The following is an 18,843-nucleotide window of genomic DNA, read 5'->3' as shown; positions in this document are numbered from 1 at the left end:
AGGTTTTGTTGTTGTTTTGTGGGGTTTTTTGGGGGGCAGGGCAATGAGGGTTAAGTAACTTGCCCAGGTTCACACAACTAGTTAAGTGTCAAGTGTCTGAGGCTGGATTTGAACTCAGGTCCTCCTGAATCCAGGACTGGTGCTTTATCCACTGCCCCACCTAGCTGTCCCAAAAGGTTTTGTTGTTGTTTTGTGGGGTTTTTTGGGGGGCAGGGCAATGAGGGTTAAGTAACTTGCCCAGGTTCACACAACTAGTTAAGTGTCAAGTGTCTGAGGCTGGATTTGAACTCAGGTCCTCCTGAATCCAGGACTGGTGCTTTATCCACTGCCCCACCTAGCTGTCCCAAAAGGTTTTGTTGTTGTTTTGTGGGGTTTTTGGGGGGGGCAGAGCAATGAGGGTTAAGTAACTTGCCCAGGTTCACACAACTAGTTAAGTGTCAAGTGTCTGAGGCTGGATTTGAACTCAGGTCCTCCTGAATCCAAGGCCAGTGCTTTATCCACTACACAACCTAGCGGCCCCTGTTTTGTTTTGTTTTGTTTTGTTTTAAAGCAAGTTAGCCCCTTAAAAAAAAAAGAAAGTTTTGAGGATTTATATTCTTGACTTCATTGCAGATACCCACACTTTTTATTCTCTAACATTGCTTCTTAGGAGCCTTAACATATTTGTTTTTACGTTCCAATCACAATGTAGCAGGCTCAACAGAAATATCCAAAAACTTAGTGGGAAATTCCACTAAACATAACAGCTTTCTGCTGTAGCTATTTTTGATAAATCCATGAAGAATGAATGAAGAAACGAACGAATTTATTAGTTAATTCTTATCTGAGTACAGATGAATTTCTAAGACTGTGTGAGATCTGGGGAAGAGAAACCTCTTGCCCAAGTTGTCTTTAAAATTTCTGCACAAAGAGAAATTCACCAGATTCTTAGAAACATATCCCTCTCCAAGTTTACTCTTATTGAACTCTCTCTGAAAAAGGAGAGACTGATTAAGGTTATAATGGATCAAAGTCATTTCCTTAATATTTTATTCTCCTCCCCCTTCTCTCTCCTCCCCGCCCTCGGACTAGTTAAGTTATTTGAATGCTGACCTGTCTGGCGGAAGGTAGGAACCACTTCTTTCTCCGGAGGTTTGCGGGATGGGGGCCCATCTGTCTGCATCCGGAGCTCTATTCTCAGCCTGAGTCTCCTAGGTCCTAGAGATAAGCATTTAAATGCTTCCCTCCAAACTCCGGTACTTTCTTGTTTCAACGGCCAGATAACTTCAGCCGGAAACTGGAAGGGGCTGAGGCACCCCCACCCCCACCCCGGGCTTCTTCACTAAATTCCTCTCTCTCACCCTCATTGACCTGAGCTGCCCATTCTCTTTGGACCTACCTAGGACTACTGAATCTGTGACTCTGGAATGCGAAAGAGCTGAACTGTATGTATGTATGTATGTGTGTATGTATGTATGTATGTATGTATGTATGTATGTATGCGTCTGTGTATGTTTACGTATGTGTTGAAAAGGCTTGTATGAAAGAGAGTTGGCTGCTTGATCTACTCTCCTGGTAACCCTAGAGGAGAGAAATGCATTCATTATTATATTCACCTTTTCTACTATAAAGTTTTACCGGATGGGGAAGGGGCAGGGGGGCGGGGGAGGGGGTAATTGCAAACTGCCATTGAGCAGAAATATTATAAAGCAGATTCTTGTTCCATGTCTGTCTTTCTTTACTTTACAAGGAGACTACTGTTAAAATCCTTAGAGTTCTCCTGTCAGCCAACAGCAGAATTAGGCCTTAAGAAGCAGGACTTTCTGTAATCCAACCCAAAGTCATTAGAAGAATAAGCAAAAAAATCTGTTTTATACACTGGCTACAAGTCTCAGCTCAATTGTTTATAGTTCAGTGAGGGCTACTGCTGCTACAGCCGCAGTGGTTAGAGCCCTAGAACTGGGTTCAGGAAGACCTGAGTTCAGTGCTCTTGGATATTCCTTTTACCCCTGTGAGCCTGGCTATCATTTGACCTCTCTCATCCTCTATAAAATGGGAATAATAATAGCACATATCTCTCTCATAGGATTGTCATGGAGTTCAAATGAGATAATGGGGTAGGGAAGTATTGCTCTGGATGAGAGTGCTGGACCTGGAGTCAGGAAGACCTGAGTTCAAATTCAGCCCCTGGTACTTAACTGTGTGACCCTGGACAGGTCACTTAACCTCTGTTTGCCTCAATTTCCTCATCTGTAAAATGGAGATAATAATAGCCCCTACTTCCCAGGGTTGTAGTGAGGATCAGATGAGATAATAATTGTAAAACACTTAACACAGTACCTGCAGTAAATGCCATATAAATGTTAGCTATTGTTATTCATATATAAAGCATTCTTCAGGCCTTAAAGGGCTATGTAACTGTTAGCCAATAGTACTATTGTTACTACTTTCTAGCCAATGTAAAAAGACAGTGTGCTTGACTGACTGAGCCTTTGCAATTGTTAAAGATTTCTACACACAGAAGCCTTGGACAGTTAACATCATAAGCATCGGGAGTAGCTAGGTGGCTCAGTGGATAAAGCACTGGCCCTGGATTCAGGAGGATCTGAGTTCAAATCCAGCCTCAGACACTTGACACTAGCTGTGTGACCCTGGGCAAGTCACTTGACCCTCATTGACCCACCCCCCAAAAAAACCATCATAAGCATTGTTTCATTCAGTTCTAAGAATGTAGAATTACATTTTTTTAAATTAATAAAGTATTTTATTTTTTTTCCCATTACATGTAAAGATAGTTCTCAACTTTTGTTTATACAGGCTTTCCAATTTCAGATTTTTCTCCCTCCCTCCCTCCCCTCCCTCCCCCTCCCCTAGACAGCAGGTAATCTGATATAGGTTTTATATATATATACACACATAATAACATTAATCGTATTTCTGCATTAATCATGTTATAAGAGAAAAATCAGAGCAATGATGAAAAACCTCAAAATAGAAAAAACAACAGCACCAAAAACAAAAGAAATAGTATGGTTCATTCAGCATCTATGGATTTGGAGATCCTCTTCTATCATGAGTTCCCTGGAACTCTTCTGTACCATTGCATTGGTGAGAAGAATATAGTCCATCACAGTAGATCAACACTCAATGTTGATGATACTGTGTACAATGTTCTTCTGGTTCTATTCAGTAGAATTACATTTTAATTAATTAATGTTGGATTTTAATCCAACGAACAACTGAATTTTTATTTGCCTGCAACCTAGTTCTTTCAGATGTTTTCTACTACATAAGGAATTATCTTTTCCCTATGCCTTTTAAACAGTTAATATTGCTTTTATTCCTACCTCTGAATTATCCTCAATGCCTGTGCAGATGATTTATTAATCAGTCAACAGTAATTTATTATGCAGTTATGAAATGTGAGATACTTTGCTAAGTGCTAAGTATACAAAGAAAAGGTGTGGGTTTTTTTTTTTAAGTCTCCACCCTTAAGGATCTTACATTCTAATGGGTAGACATATACATGAATGGGTACATACTGAAATATATGCATCTTAGATCAATGGTAATCTTGTGAGAGAGCGTGAGTTCCTCACCCAGAGAATTGTAAGCTCAGACTCCATTCATCTGAAGGCATGAACGTGTTTATTCAGGGAAGTTGCAAAGTGTGTCGCCAGGGTGATGGAATGGCAATAGCAGGGATCAAGGTTGGTAGATTTATTTAAGATCTGGGGGCTTTCCTCCTCCCATGTATCTTATCAGCTGGGTGAAAGTCAGAGTAAACTCTTTTCAGCTGGCTGGAGGGCACAGGGAATGGGCCGGGTGGTATGTATCAACTGAGCGAAAAGCACAGGCCTGGTACATACTTTTCTTCATTCTATTTTGCAATATTTGCTAACTGGTGAAAAGCACAGGGTCTCATCTCAAAGCACAGGTCCCATCTCCATCACTGCCAACCCCTATCAATCTCACAGAAGAAGAAGGCACTAGCAGCTGGAGGGATCAGGAAAAGCCTCCTACAGAAGGTGGGGTTTGAACTGAGTCTTGAAGGAAACCAGGGAAACTCTGTGGCACAGTGAAGGAGGAAGAGCATTCCAGGCATGGGAAACAATCAAGGAAAAGATCTGCTGGTCAGAGTGAGAGTGTGATGTGTCAGCGAGGGGAGTAAAGTATAAGAAGACAAGAAAGGTAGGAAAAGTTCAGGTTATGAAGAGCTTTAAATGCCAGAGGACTTTGTATTCGATCTTATAGGTAAAGAGGCACAATGGAGTTTAGGGGTGACATGGTCAGACCTGTGCTTTAGGAAAATCATTTTGGCATCTGAGTGGAAGATGGATTAGAATGGGGACAGACTTGAGGCAGGAGAGACAAGATGAGTTAGGAGGAGGCTATTACTGTAGTCCAGGTAACCGAGATGATGATTAGGTCTTTAAATATATAAATTAAGTTGAACTCTTTCAAAAAGATCTTATCAGTTACTAGAATTTAACATCCATCAGATCAGAGGAAATGTCTTAACTGGTTGGTATCTTACCCAGCATAAAGCACAGTGCTTTGCACACAGTAGTTGAGTAATAAATTCTTTGTTGAATGTAATAGAATCAGGTTGGGGTCAGGAAAATACTAGTGGGCATGATTTTTCTGCCTAACCCCAAGTATTGAGTAACAACAAACTGCTTCTGACAAGAAGCTAAGCATACTTAAGAAAATTGGCAAATTGTGACACAAGTGAGGTTTGCCTTGAACCCTTTCCAACCTTAATGCCTGTCTCCTTTCTCAGCCTCTCAGAATCTTTTCTCCCCCAGGCAGTTTCCTCATACTTGTTAATCCTCTCTAAGGAAAATATCTGACAAATTAATTCTATTAAAGTATTGTTGACTTAATGTACCTGAGACAATGTGTGGCAAACAAACACATGAGGGACTTAATTTCTTTAATTTGTTACTCCAGATAGAAATATTTATATTTTAAAGTGGACATGATAGGGTAATGGTTAAGCTAGAAGAATAACAGAATCTTTTAGAAAGATATTTTGGGCCTGGGGAGTAGAGTATATTAAGAAATAAATTCTACTTCACCCTCAAGTGATATGCTAATATCAGTTCCTCCTAATCTAGGAGTAATCTTTGATTTCTTGCTCTCTTTTGTGTTCTGATTACAAACCTGTAAATTCTTTTACTCAACAAGCTTTTCTTAATCATCTTCTGTGTGCCAAGCACTGGACTATATGCTGGAGTACAGAGACAAAAATGAAATAGTGTCTGCCCACAAGAAGTTTATGTTCTTTCTATAGGAAGTCAATATATATACACATATAAGTATATGTAAAATAAATGCAAGATAATTTCAGGTGATTGGGGGGAAGAAAGCACAAGTGCCTGGGTAGATCAGGTAAGGCCTCATATAGGAGATGGCATTTGATCTGTACTTTGAAGGAGTTTGGGATTCTGAGAACCAAAGGTTAGTGAGGAGGGCTTTCCAGGAATTGGGGAGGTGGGGAGAGAAGAAGAGCAAAGGCATATAGACTGGAAATGGAACAGCAGAAGGCCAGTTTGGCCAAAAGGTAGAGTGTGTAGCAGGGAGTAATGTTATGTATAGAGTATGCCTGGAAAGGCGGTAAAGACCTTAAATATGAAACAGAGGAGTTTGTATTTGATTCTACATGTAACAGAGCCACTGGAGTTTATTTAGTATTTAGCAAAGGAGCAACATATTCAGTCCTTGGTTTAATAATATCATTTTGGCAATTGTGGATAGGATGGATGAGTCAAAGATATCAATTAGGAGATCATAATTGCAATAGCCTGGGCATGATGTGATGAGAACCTGAATTGGGATGGGTAATAAGGTGAATAGAGAGAAAGAGATGAATATGAGAGAAATCATAGGAATAGAATCAATCAACAATATTTGTGAGGTGAGGGAGAGTAAGGAGTATAGGATGACTCCAAGGTTGGAACCTGTGCGCCTGGAAGGTTGGTAGTACTTGAGATAAAAATGAGAAAGGAAGAAAGATGACAAGTTCTGTTTTGAATATGTTGAGTTTGAAGTGTCTATGAGACACCCAATTTAAAATGTCCAGCAGACAACTGGTAATGCATGACCAGAACTCAAGAGAAAAATGATGGGTGGCTATATAGATCTTGGAGTTATCTGTACAGAGATAAGTCCATTGGAGTCAATGAAGTCACCAAAAAAAAAAAAAAAGAGAGAGAGAGAGAGAGAAGAGAGGAGAAAGAAGTGAAGAAAGAGAAGGAAGAGAAGAGAGGACCCAAGACTGAACATTAGGATGCACTCATATTTAGAATGAGTTGTACCTGACCTGATTTAGTAAAGAAGAATAAGGAGTCAGACAAACAGGAAAATAACTAAAAGCAGTAGCATGAAAACCCAGGAAAGCACATCTAGGAGAGAGAGGACAGGGTAGTCAATAGGGTCAAGTGCTGCAAAGAGGTCAAAAAGGATGTTTGAGAAAAGGCAATTAACAGATCATTGTTACCATTGGAGGGGACATGTCAAATGAAATGGGAGCTAAAGTGCAAGGGGTGAGAAGTATTTGAAAGAAGTAGAAGCAATGAGAAAAGACAGTTTTTTCTAGGAGTTTGGCAGGACACAAGAAGAGGGTAATAGGGAGATAACTAGAAGGGATGGCAGTGATTTTTTTTTAAGGACAGAAAAGACTTGGGAGTGTTTGTAGTGATTGAATGATTTCATCAATCAACAGTGATTGAGCCAAAAAGAGGGAGCATTGAAGAAGGTGAAAAGGAGAGAGAAAAAAGTGGAGAAATCTGCCAAAGGAGATGGGAGGGGATAGAATCAAGGATACTACTAGAGGAATTGACCTTGGTGAGTCAAAGGGCCACCTTTTCATCAGGGACCGGAACAAAGGAGAAGATTATAGAAGATGGTATCAACTGTTTTTGAGATTATAGGTTTAGCTAAATCTTGTTTCTTTTTCTACATTTCTTATTTATATTCCATGCACTCTACTCACACAGTCACCACTCTAGTTCAGGCTGTCATCACTTCTAAACTGGGCTGTTGCAATAGTCTCCTAATTGGTCTCCCTGCCTTAAGTCTTTCTCCATTCCAATCTATCTTTCCACTCAACTACCAAAATGATCTTTCCTACAGCACAGGTAACTATGGGACCCCCATTGGACATCTGAAACTTGATGTCCCATAGACACATACAGTAATTTTTCTGTCACATCTGATTCTTTGTCCCCATTTGGGGTTTTCTTGGCAAAGATACTGAAATGGTTTGTCATTTCCTTCTCCAGATCATTTTACAGATTAGGAAAATTTAAGCAGTGTTAAATAACTTGCCCAGGGTCATGCAGCGTCTGAGGCCAGATTTGAACTCAGGAAGATGAGTCTTCCTGACTTCAGGCCCAGCATACTATCTACTTCTCCACCTAGCTTCCCAGTCCCATCGACAGATCAAACTCAATATGTCCAAAACAAAACCCATTCTCTTTCCATGCAGCCTCTCCCTGACCCCTTCCAGGAAAGACTTAAATAGTGCTAATATAATCTAATCTATAGCTAAGAAGAAAAGCACTAGATTCCATCTACATGGTGTAAAAGAAAGAACAGAAAGAATAAATACTGGATTTGTAGTCAGAAGACCTGGGTTCAGATCCCAGCTCAAATACCTACTAGCTATGTGACCACTGGCAAATCACTCATTTGATCTTCATTTTCTCAACCTGTAAATGGGATAGTAATGTTTATATTACCTCAAGAGGTTGTTGTAGGGAAATTGCTTTGCAAATATTAAAGCTCTATGTAAATGTGAATTATGATATTAATTATGATTCACTTCCAGATAAGGTTAAAAAAACCATTTAGTTTCAGCAAAAAATTCTATTAGCTTTTTTTGGACACTCAATAGTGTTATGACCATAAATCTGATAGTTATGATAAGCATTAATATCTAAGCAAAATATAGTTTTTATATAAGTGCTGTGGGGTATGTTTCAGTTTTTATTAATGTTCTAATTGACCAAGAATTTTATTTCTCTTAAGCATGCCAACAGTGATCACATTTTATTCAATGTTTGCTGGACATTATGCTAAGTACCACAGAGAAAAAGTAAAAAATGGAAGAGTTCCTTCCCTTAAGGAGTTAAATTTTACTGTTTCCAATTTCCTTTAGATCCTGATCACTTGGAAATATATTAATTTTCAATAATATAAAATTAGTCAGATCCTCACCACAGTTTAAATCCCTCTTCCATGTTAGTAAATGAAGCATTCGGGCCATAATGAAATAATGGCCAAACTACACCTATGTCAGAGACTTACTCATCGCCTGAAACAACCTGGGTGAAATCTGGGTGGTGTTTCTCATTTTCTTGGCCTATATCCAAGAAACTGGCTGTGTTGGAGCCAGCCCTAACCCAGTGATTGTTAACTTTGCTCTGTGAGCTTCAGAAACTACAAACTACAAAATGGGGCTTGATTTATTGTTTTGTTCATTGTCTAGACCTAAGAAAGTCATAGAGAAAATATTTATCATGTAGATTAAACTTAAAAGTGTGTCATGAGGGGCCAGCTAGGTGGTGCAGTAGATAAAGCACTGCCCTGGATTCAGAAGGACCTGAGTTCAAATCCAGCGTCAGACACTTGACACTTACTAGCTGTGTGACCTTGGGCAAGTAAGTCACTTAACCCTCACTGCCCCGCAAAAAAATAAAAATACAAAAATACAAAAAAGTGTGTCATGAGTACATTCCCACACCCTGCCCTAGCGTATTAAACATTTTCTAACATACTGCTATATCCCCACCCAAAAAGTCTGGAAAAATATATGTATTTTTCTGTATACATACACACACACACACACACACACACACACACACACCGTATTAAGGCTAATTTCCCAATTATAGCACATAGTTCATAAATTTAACAGAGATAAATATAAAGTCTTACACGGGTTAAAAAATCACTTATAGAATCATAAATGGAACCTTAAAGGTCATCAAGTCTAAGTCTCATCTAGCTAAGGAAACTGAGGCCAAAAGAGGCTAATTAATTTATCCAAGGACTAGGATTTGAAACCACATCCTTTGACTCTAAAGTCTCTTTTTGCTACATCACACTAATTCTGTAAGGAAAGTTCCAGAAAGTGCTCTTCTCAGTTTCTGCCATATTTCTTAGCAAAGGGATCACTTCTTTTGAGTCATAGCTTGCTTTTCTGACTATAGGAATATCCATAGTTTCTGATGCAGGAGGCCTAGGACACTAGAGAGCTGTATTCATTTTGTTTCTTCTTAATCTGATTCATTGGACTCAGAGTTAGGCAGGGCAACTAATTATCCATATCTGGTTAGTTGCATCCAGTTTAGCATGTTGGTGTCCCCCAAGATCAATGAACTTAATTTTTCAGTGACAGTCCACTTTGGAGCCCAATACACCAAATTCCCAGTAGGATAAAGGCTATCAGTGAGTTATCAGCTGGTAGCTTCTGGAAGCTACTGATTTTCTCCTATAAAATTATAACTTGCTTGCCGAGGCTAGATATTACATATAAAACAAAGGAATGATTTAGATTAGCAAGCTACCACTATTAGGTTTAAGGGGAGGTTAATTAGTTGCTTTATTACATTTCTCAATCCAACTATCACCAAAGGATCCTAAGAGATAAAGTCTATACTATCCCTCTTTGTTTAGACCCTAGCTTCTTAAACTATGGTTCATGACCCAGTGTGGGGTCTCTGGAACCAAATGTGGGGGTCGTGAAAAATTTGGGAACACTAAAAGGTTATATAACCCTATATCAGATTACTTGCTGTCTTGGGGAGGGGGGAGGGAGGGAAGGGATGGAGAAAAATTTGGAACTAGAAATCTTATAAAAACAAATGTTGAAAACTATCTCTAAATGTAACTGGAAAATAATAAAATACTTATATGGAAAAAAACAAAACAACAAAAGGTTATATATACCTATTTTATATACCTATATACCCAGGGTCATGTAAAAATTTCTCAGGCAAAAAGGAGTCAAGACTGGAAAAAGCTACTTCTGAACCTCCCTTCTACTTTTTTGCTATGATTTCTTCCAAAAAGACAACCACAAGCAAGATCTTTGTGAAGTTTTGCAATGTTAACAAAAGTCTCCCATCACTTTCTTGTAATTGAGAAGCTGCATGGCATATTAGCTAGAAGGTTGGCCTCAGAGTCAGAAAGACCTGGATTCAAGACCCTGTGCCATTGTAGGCAAGTCCTTTAACCCATCAGTGCCAACTCCCTAAGACCATAAGTTGATCTGCATTGGCTGTAGGATTCCTCACCATGAATTCCCTATGCCTATGAAAATATGGTTCTGGATCAAAGGAAAAAAATGACAAAGGGTATTATTAATCCCTTTTCTCTGAATTAAAAAAAAAACCAATTCTTTATGATCTTTTCTCATGGGAACCCCATTGCCTTTTTTTTTTTTTTTGGCTTTTTCTATTTCTTCTTTTCTCTCAATTTTCTCAGTTCTTCCTGATCTCTCCTAAAATGTTGTTCTTCTCTTCCCCACAAACTACTAACCAATGACAGTGTTAGAATAGCTTATCAACTAACAATGGAAGTTAAGAAACTTGATTGCCCATGGCCTGGGCCTTGATGTACTTTCTGGTTTCTGAATAGGAGATAATACAAAACGTATAAGGAACTGCAATTGTCCCTCAATGATCTGTTCTGTATTTTCAGTAGGTAGAAAAATGGCTGACGAAATGTACTGTGATTCAGAAGACAATGTTATCAACCTTATAGAGATAGAGTTTCGAGATGGTACCCTTTACTTCAAAGGTAAATCTCTATCATAAGGCTCATCATACACTTATCAAAAAAAGTTGCTGTGAAGTATCCTACTGAGTAAATCCCTTGACTTCCATTTTAATATTTGAGAATGTTTGCTCCATTAAAAAAAAAGGTGACACCTTTGGATTTTCCCTAATACATACAGTATAAGTATATATAATGTCAAATTCCATTCAGTAAATATTTACTGAGTACCTACTATGTTAAATGCACTCTCCATGTGTAATGCTAAGGGAGATACAAAAGTAAAGAAGATACAGTCACTTCCATTAAGGAGCTTATAACCCAAAAGAAGAGACAAGTGAAAAAGTAATTAAAATTTAAAATTATCATCTGGACAGTAAGAGAGTTATAAAGTGCTAGTGGAGCTCAAAGGTAGGAGAGATCACTTCCAGCAGGTTGGTGAAAGGTGAAGAGAAATTTGGATAAGGCTTCTTAGAGAAAGTAGCATCTAAGCTGAGTAAATTGACAGACCTATAAAACACCAAATTTAGTAAGTTTGCAGAGTGGTGGTGTTCTTCACAGCAAAATTGTAGCATATAGCATGAATCCCTTAAGTTTTAAATTTTAAGCAATTTCAATGAAGAGATGACTACATGTATAAGTGAAGAGATGTTCTTACAAATATTGTAAAAATGACTTTTTTATTGAAGGCTCTTTGGGAAGCCTTTAATTCCATGTGCCCAATAAAATATCTTTACCTCAAGAGTAAATATAATTATTTTATAGACATTTCCATTTGACTTTGAGAAATTTGAGCTTTTGAACTTATAAAACCTATTTTTAAATTATTACATCTGTTTTCTAAGATGCCAACCCTAAATTATCTCATTTGATATGATATTTTGGGGCTTTCTTCATTTCCCAGTGGCAACTGGGAATGGGGAAGGAGAAAAAGGAAGATTTGGAATAGACTAAGTATATTCTAGGTGAAAATAAAAATGTTTTTCTTTGAAGCAAAATGTAATGGTATAATTCTTTTTTTCCCCTCCCTCTCTCTTTTTTCTGAAGCTGAAGACGATGGTAACGTATGATTGTTTCTCTGCTTTGGACCATATCTACAGGGAGTTGCTTGAGAATGCATATCCACATATGCCATCTTTACCAACATGCTCAGCATAGAAAAAGACTTACTTGACATGGTTTATATTTGGTTTGGGAAACCAATATTCCTCCTGAAATGGGTATAGGTTCTGTATTTCTCCCATAAAGTGAAAAATACTACCAAAGAGAGACTACTGCTAAGTGTCCTCTGATGTTTGGAAATTCTGCAACTCTTTAAAAAAAACAAAAAACATTCTATGCAAAGAGAATGTATACCACTAAGCAGTGCTTAACATAACTGGAGAACCCATGAAAATGGAGCAAGGGATAATAGAGCCACTCTTGGGGAATAGGGCAGGACACCAAGGAGGAATGTATACCCATCTAGGACACAAGAACAAAGACTCTCCATGCTGCTGTTTCTACTCCCACTCTCAGTCATGCCCTAAGGAAAGTGGCCTAGGGGAGACAAAGAACCAACCTTATATTGCTGGGCTTTTGGTCTTTAGACAGTAAACCCCCATAAATAAACACTCTCTATAACAGATGTCCCCTTTGGTTGAAGAGAAGGACCACTCCCCTACCTACTTCTAGTTCCTCAACTAGACATTGATTTTTTTTAAGACTCTTCTTTCTTAATGTAATTTAGCAGGGGTGATCAGGGAAACTCCCCAATTTCTAGCACTGGGTTGCCTCTCATAGCATGAGGCAAGAGCTCTGAGCCCTTTCTGTGAAACTTGTGATGGTCCCTTGCTTTGGAATGATGAAGCAGCCTCTTATTGGTCACCAGTGACGCTGGTTGCAACAAAGACAATTGGCAACTGAGTTAGATGGAGCCATGCACTCTGTGGCATATAAGGGGAAAAAAATAGCTTCTGGCTTCTTATTTGGGATATGTCTATTGATTCCTCTCCCTTGAACTATGAGCAAAGGACCTGTACCTCACAAAAATAAGTCAGCCTAAAGCCTAGCTCCACAAGTGGTGCCCTAATTGAGAAGATTAGAAGTGCCTCTTATCCCTTTCATTATAGAAGCAGTGTCCCTCTTCTGTTTACACACACACACACACACACACACCACTTTACACTGGTTGCCAAATAGAATCAATCACAGTCTATGGAAAAATTTCCTCCTCTCTTGTATTTATGCAGTAACCCTTTGCATTTCTTGAAGATTGCACTTCTTTCTATATCTTTAGGTCTCTTGTTTAGAGCAGTTAAAAGGTGACATCATCACTGTTGATTGTTAGGAGAGGCTGCTAATTTTTCAGTAAGAAAAGTTCATATTTCTATGATTGGTATTCAATGCATGTTGTAGATCTCCTGCAATCAGATGACTTCCAAAAGCTCGAAGACCCCAAAAAAGCAATCTTAAGAAACTTGAACAATCAAGTTCTCATGAAAAAAAGTGGGATGGACATAGCTGTTCTCGAGGATATGACTGATTATGAGATTCAAGGTATTGTTTTTATTTGAATTATCACTGCTAAAATCACTACCTTGGTTCTTCCTGCTCTATTTTCCTACTTAAGCTTTTCTCTCTAAGATGAATACCATCACTAAAAGTAATGGAGAATGAGTTACATGTATAAATGACAAACTTCTCCAGAAATTCACGTTTTGGTTGTTGTCCAGCCTCATTGAATTGAGCAAAGTATTGAGTCTTCACGTCAAAATCTAGTATGCCCAGCTCAGTCTGTCCTTGCCTTACCTATTAAAGAGTTAAGCTAGTAACTCTCCACAAAAACTGCTCTCATTAGCCTTCTTTTTGTAATGCTAAGCCTGTCTTTATAATGCCATTCACTGGAATAAGATTTTATCTGAGTGTAAAACTTGGCCCTTAATGCCTTCCCATGATATTTTCTATGGTGGCCACCAAACCAAGTCAAAGAGAAGTACAGCAACATTTCAGATAGTTTTACTTTAACTAGAACCTAATTTGCCTCATAAAATTAAAAAAAGCTTCCAATTTTTTCCATTCATCAGATCCCAGATCTGGGAATGTCAGGGAGAGCTGTTAGATGCAGTGACTGCTCCAGATTTATGCAGCAGTTTGTCCCTCAGGGATACCTCTGGAAGCCTTTCAGGGATACAGTACTAAGTAACACTGAGCCCTGGGCAACTAGGTAGTGCAGTGGACAGAGCACTGGCCCTGAAGTTGGGAGAACATGAGTTAAAATCTCACCTCAGACACTTACTAGCTGTATGACCCTGAGCAAGTCACTTAACCCCAGTTGCCTTAAATATCCGGGGCCATCTCCAGTCATCCTGATAACATATCTTGCCACTGGACCCAGGTGGCTCTGGAGGAGAGAGTGAGGCTGGTGACTTTGCACAGCCCTCCCTCACTCAAATCCAATTCAGTGCAAGTCATGACATCTGTCATGGTTCTCTTTGAGAACAAAGGATAAACAACACAACACTGAGCCTTGCAGAGTAGTTCTGTGTTTAGAAATGAAACCCTGAGCTACCTAAAAGCTATAGTCAGAGTTGGGGACAGTCTTTCAGGGAAGCTATTATTTGCAGGTGTATGGCAAAACACATTTTGCAGCTCTGACCAATTACATACAGAATACTAATTGTTGGAACACATAGTATAAAATTGGCAAAGGGTCTTTGTAGAAATTTCCCTTCATTTAAGTATCTGGTTAAAAACAATTTTTTCTAACTAGGATTCTAATTTATATATAAATATTTGTCCTCAGCAAATGCACCGCAAACTATTTTTATAATGCAAGCCTATAAAGAGACTGAGCCCAGCGGTATGGCAATAGCCATCTTGGTGAAGAGTAAAAACCAGATTTATAGTCTGTCCTGCCAGAACAAAGAACTTCACTTTAAGGTAAGACTGAACGTCCTAAACTTATTGATGGAAAATTGTGACAAATAATGAACAAAGACTTTTTGTTCAAGAGTCCAAACCCAATGCCAAGTGAAGGAATAACAAGAGGCAGAGAGCCATGATAGTGGAGAGCAGGGGTGTTCTGAGGCTTAAATTAGATTATTAATAATGTTTTTATTATTATATTTAGCCTATAGTCATTAGGCCTCCAGTCTAGTGATGACTTCATTTCCTGAGCCTTCTGAGTTCTTGCTGAGCTCAAGCAATGTTTATAGAGCAATAGAGGGGTATGTGGGTAAATTTTTAACAAACAGGCTCTCTGGGAGGAAAATATATACACACACATTTAGGTTTAATATGATCATTAATGTTTTCTCCATTACTTTTTAAAATCCAGACAATCAGCAGAACAATAAATTAAGCCCTGATTTGTAGAATTTGCTGATTTCCAAGGTATAAATGCCCACATTGAAAATTTCACAATTGTCAGCTGGTTAGAGCTGGCTCTAGCACACCTGGGCCGAGGGTTAGTGTGGTATGGAAGAAAAATAACTGAATTTTGAGTCAAGTAAGCTGGATTTGATTACCAAGTGTGCTACTTACTCCCTATGTGACCTTGGACAAGTCACTTAATTTCTCTAGACCGCAATTTCTTCTTCTATAAATTGTGGGGGTCAGAGAAGATGAGCTCTAGGATTCCTTTCCAGATCTAAATCCCATGAACAGCTACCTAAGTCTAACAAGTCCATTGTGGTTGCATCCAATAATATTGTATATCAGTGGGGTCAAAGTCAAATAGAAATAGGACCACTAACCCGTATATAAAAATCCCAATGGTCTGCATATTGACTTAGAAAAACACATATTAACATCATCTATGTTTTATGATATTTTTAGGTATTTTGTTAAATATTTCCCAGTTGCATTTTAATAGGGCTCAGAAGCATGCAGGAGTGTTGCAGGCCTCAATGCAGCCTGGTGTATGTTTGATACCTCTGCTGTATACAGTATACAGTAAGCTACCATGTTACTCTAAGGCTGGTATATGGCTCCCCAGGGAAGGAAACCTCTTCTGTATACAGTCATTTTTCATTATCTCCAGAGATGCACTAGAGCCAGGTTGAACCAGTTCTTGAGAACCAATCATTAAATTTTAATTGTGAGCATTTACATGTTAGAAATCAGCAAATGCTACAAATTGGGATTTGATTTATTGTTTTATTGATTTCTAGACTTAATACAGTGATAGAGAAAATGTCAATAATGCAGAACCTTTTAAAATTTGTAATATGTACATTTTCCCACTGGTTGTTGAATATTTACCAATATACTTTTGACTGTCTTCCTATGGTAATGATCTACTTTGTGAATTATCCATGATACCATATAAACCTCCAAAGCATATATTGTTGCCACCAAACTTACTTCTTATCAACCCTCCTAGATTTTAGTTGTCATAGGTGTAAATAAAGGTAGAAGTAGAGACTAGGGATGTTCAAAGGTATCCTGTGCTAGGAGAGAAAGGATGTAGACTAGGAAATAAGATTTGGAGTTAAGAAGGAGGAAGTACCATTCATTCAACAAACTCGAGAACAGCTATATTCTAGTCACCCTACTAAGTGCTATGGACACAAAGTCAAACATGAAATAGTCCCTCCCCTCAAAGAACTCACACTCTGATGAGGAAACAACACACACATGTATATGGAAAATGAAATGTTAACTAAATACTAGATATTAAATGCTAGATTAGGGGCAGCTAGGTAGTACAGTGGATAAAGCACAAGCCCTGGATTAAGGAGGACCTGAGTTCAAATCCGTCCTCAGACACTCAACACTTACTAGCTGTGTGACCCTGGGCATGTCACTTAACCCTCATTGCCCCGCCAAAAAAGAAACAAAAAACTAAATGCTAGATTAAGTAAGTAACTAGATACAAATGTAAGGCGCTAAAATTCTAGCTATACTATCTAAAATCTAATGAATGGTCGCCAATAAATTATAAGCTTTAGCAAGAGTATTTAAGTGTTTAAGTATTTATTAAAGAGCATTAGGATCAGAGAGAAAGGTAAAAATCTAACTATTTCTAAGAGATCCCATCATCCGAACCACCATGGTGAGGTCAGGAACCAAAAGAACAAAAAGCCCTCTGCCAGTGTCCACTTCCTACTTCATGTCCTCCTCCCAGAAATGGGAGGCTCCTCAAGTGATTGGCTGTTAACCTTGATAGACAGTACCCACGAGCAAACGTCACTTCCTGATGCCAAGGACCTTGACCACATGGCTTGCCCTCAGACACCTTCTCTTCATGGTAGAGCTTTCCTACATTAGCTCTCCAGCAGGTGGCATCATTCCAATCATTATACAAAGTAATCTCCTTGGGGAAGAGTACTAGCTGGGGAGGAGTGCAGGGAGGGAGGTGAACTTTGAAGGAAACCAGAGATTCTGTGGAGATTAGGAGGGGGTGTTTTCCAGGAGAAGGAGGAAATCCTCTGCAAAGGCACAAAAATGTAAGATAGAATGTCACAAATAGAGAACTGCAAATTGGCCAGTTTGCCTAGAACATAGAGTATATGAAGGAGATTAATGTGAAATAAAACTGGAAGAACAGACTGAATCCAAATTGTGAAGGGTCTTAAAAGCCAGAGAGGTTTCATTGCATCTTCCTCTAGAAGAAGAGGAAGCCACTGGTATTTTTTGAGAAGGGCAATGCCATGGTTAAGCCTCTGCTTGCAGAATATCAATTTGACCTCTCTCTAAAGAATAAGTTGGTGAGGGGGCATCTTAGAGACAGCAGCATTCCCATGTCCAGAAATAGTTTTTCTCTATAGTAGGCACCCTGCCTTAGCTCTGAACCAGTATAGTGTTTGTACATAAACCATACACACTCAGGTTATCTGGGGCCCAGTGTCATGTATAACATTTTTTTTTTCTCCATAGGAAGGTGCTACTCCAAATCATATTGCAGCTACAAAAAGTGATTTTATATTCTACCAAAAGAAGGTTATAGGTCATGAGAAGATGCAATTTGAGTCTTCGTTGTACCCAGGATATTTTCTGGCTTGTAAGAAGGAACAGCAGGGCTATTTTAAACTTGTTTTAAAAGAAGGCTATCAAGAAGATGATGAGTTTATGATGTTTATTGTTCAATATTGCTAGAAAAAAAAAGACACATAAAACCACTTTGAAAAAATGTCTTGGGACAACAGAGAAATAAAATATATGAGTAGAAAATATATCCCCATACATAAAAATTCTCAGTGACTTGAGAGTTCTAAAAAAAATTCATCCACATAATTAAAATGGCAAAATCAAGAAATAAAGACCCAGTACAATGAGCACAATGATATAAACAAAACAAAGGTATATGTGACTCTTGTATCATAGCTGGTCACACTCCCAGTGTGACTTTGGGCAAGGCCAATTCAACTAACCTTTCTGAGCCTCAGTTTCCTTACTCTTACCTCTTCACAAACTCTGCATTTCAAACAAACAGAATTCCTGTTTCCTGACATTTTCCTACCTGTGTGCCATATAAGTACACAAGCCATCCCCCTTGCCTAATCTGCACTTTGGCTCATCTTGGCTTTTCTCCCATCATGGCTCATTCCAAGAACCTCCATGGAGCCTCCCCTGAGCCCTCCAACTGGAGTTATCTCTCACTTCTCAGCTATTCTCAGAGCACTTCCCCTAATATTTATTTTGCCTTTCATCTCCTAGATCAACAGACTCAACACCCTGATGTCATCTTCAACCTTCATTTATTCAACAAATCTTTATTTTGTAAGGCCCCCATCTCCTTTCTCCCTGGGATAGTCAGGCACCAAGTTCTATCCATTTCCTCCCTTGTAACAGCTCCTATATTCATTATTCCCTTCCCATTCCCATTCCTATTGCCCACATGCTGACCCATGCCTTCATTTCCTCACATTTAGGTGGGATGTGTTGGGAAATATTTAACAACTGGCTCTCTAAGCGGGACAAGTTTAATCTGGATTATTAACATTTTATCCATTGCTTTCTTAAGTCAATAATCAAGAAAACAGTAAAGCAAACCCTGATTTGTAACATTTTCAAATTTCTAATGTATAAATGGTGTAAGGGGCTAAATTCTAGCTATACTGTCTAAAATATCTAATAAGTGGTCACCAATAAATC

At 38.6% G+C, this 18,843-nt stretch overlaps 2 protein-coding genes across 10 annotated transcripts in view; one reads left to right on the top strand and one right to left on the bottom strand.

Annotated features, from left to right (window-relative positions):
• TEX12 (testis expressed 12) overlaps positions 1-1,210 on the bottom strand; it is an 18,548-nt gene extending 17,338 nt beyond the window's left edge. Inside the window, 1 exon segment of the mRNA XM_043995966.1 lies at positions 1,093-1,210. Within this exon segment, the coding sequence (XP_043851901.1) occupies positions 1,093-1,152 (60 nt within the window). The 5' untranslated portion in view covers positions 1,153-1,210.
• IL18 (interleukin 18) lies at positions 1,022-18,843 on the top strand. Of its 9 annotated transcripts, none has more exons than XM_043995958.1 (6): positions 1,022-1,106; positions 10,693-10,788; positions 11,812-11,823; positions 13,162-13,302; positions 14,549-14,685; positions 17,626-18,843. In XM_043995958.1, the coding sequence occupies exons 1-6, from the start codon at positions 1,085-1,087 to the stop codon at positions 17,842-17,844; spliced, it is 627 nt and encodes a 208-aa protein (XP_043851893.1). In that variant the 5' UTR covers positions 1,022-1,084; the 3' UTR covers positions 17,845-18,843. The 9 variants fall into 9 exon arrangements, with proteins under 9 accessions (XP_043851893.1, XP_043851892.1, XP_043851894.1 ...); XM_043995957.1 differs by having other exon boundaries at positions 1,065-1,106; positions 10,690-10,788; XM_043995960.1 differs by lacking the exon at positions 1,022-1,106 and adding an exon at positions 1,281-1,424 and having other exon boundaries at positions 10,690-10,788.

This window comes from Dromiciops gliroides, chromosome 3 (genome assembly GCF_019393635.1).
Source record: "Dromiciops gliroides isolate mDroGli1 chromosome 3, mDroGli1.pri, whole genome shotgun sequence".
NCBI lineage: Eukaryota > Metazoa > Chordata > Mammalia > Microbiotheria > Microbiotheriidae > Dromiciops > Dromiciops gliroides.
The sequence above is the reverse complement of the archived record's forward strand: the minus strand, read 5'-3'. Positions and strand labels throughout refer to the sequence as shown.

Excerpts from the sequence above, each read along its gene's own strand:
- IL18 (XM_043995957.1), top strand. The coding sequence starts at position 1,085 with ATGCTGACCTGTCTGGCGGAAG. Across the intron at positions 1,107-10,689 it reads GCTGACCTGTCTGGCGGAAG|TAGGTAGAAAAATGGCTGAC; the intron begins GTAGGAACCACT and ends CTGTATTTTCAG. Across the intron at positions 14,686-17,625 it reads ACAAAGAACTTCACTTTAAG|GAAGGTGCTACTCCAAATCA; the intron begins GTAAGACTGAAC and ends TTTTCTCCATAG.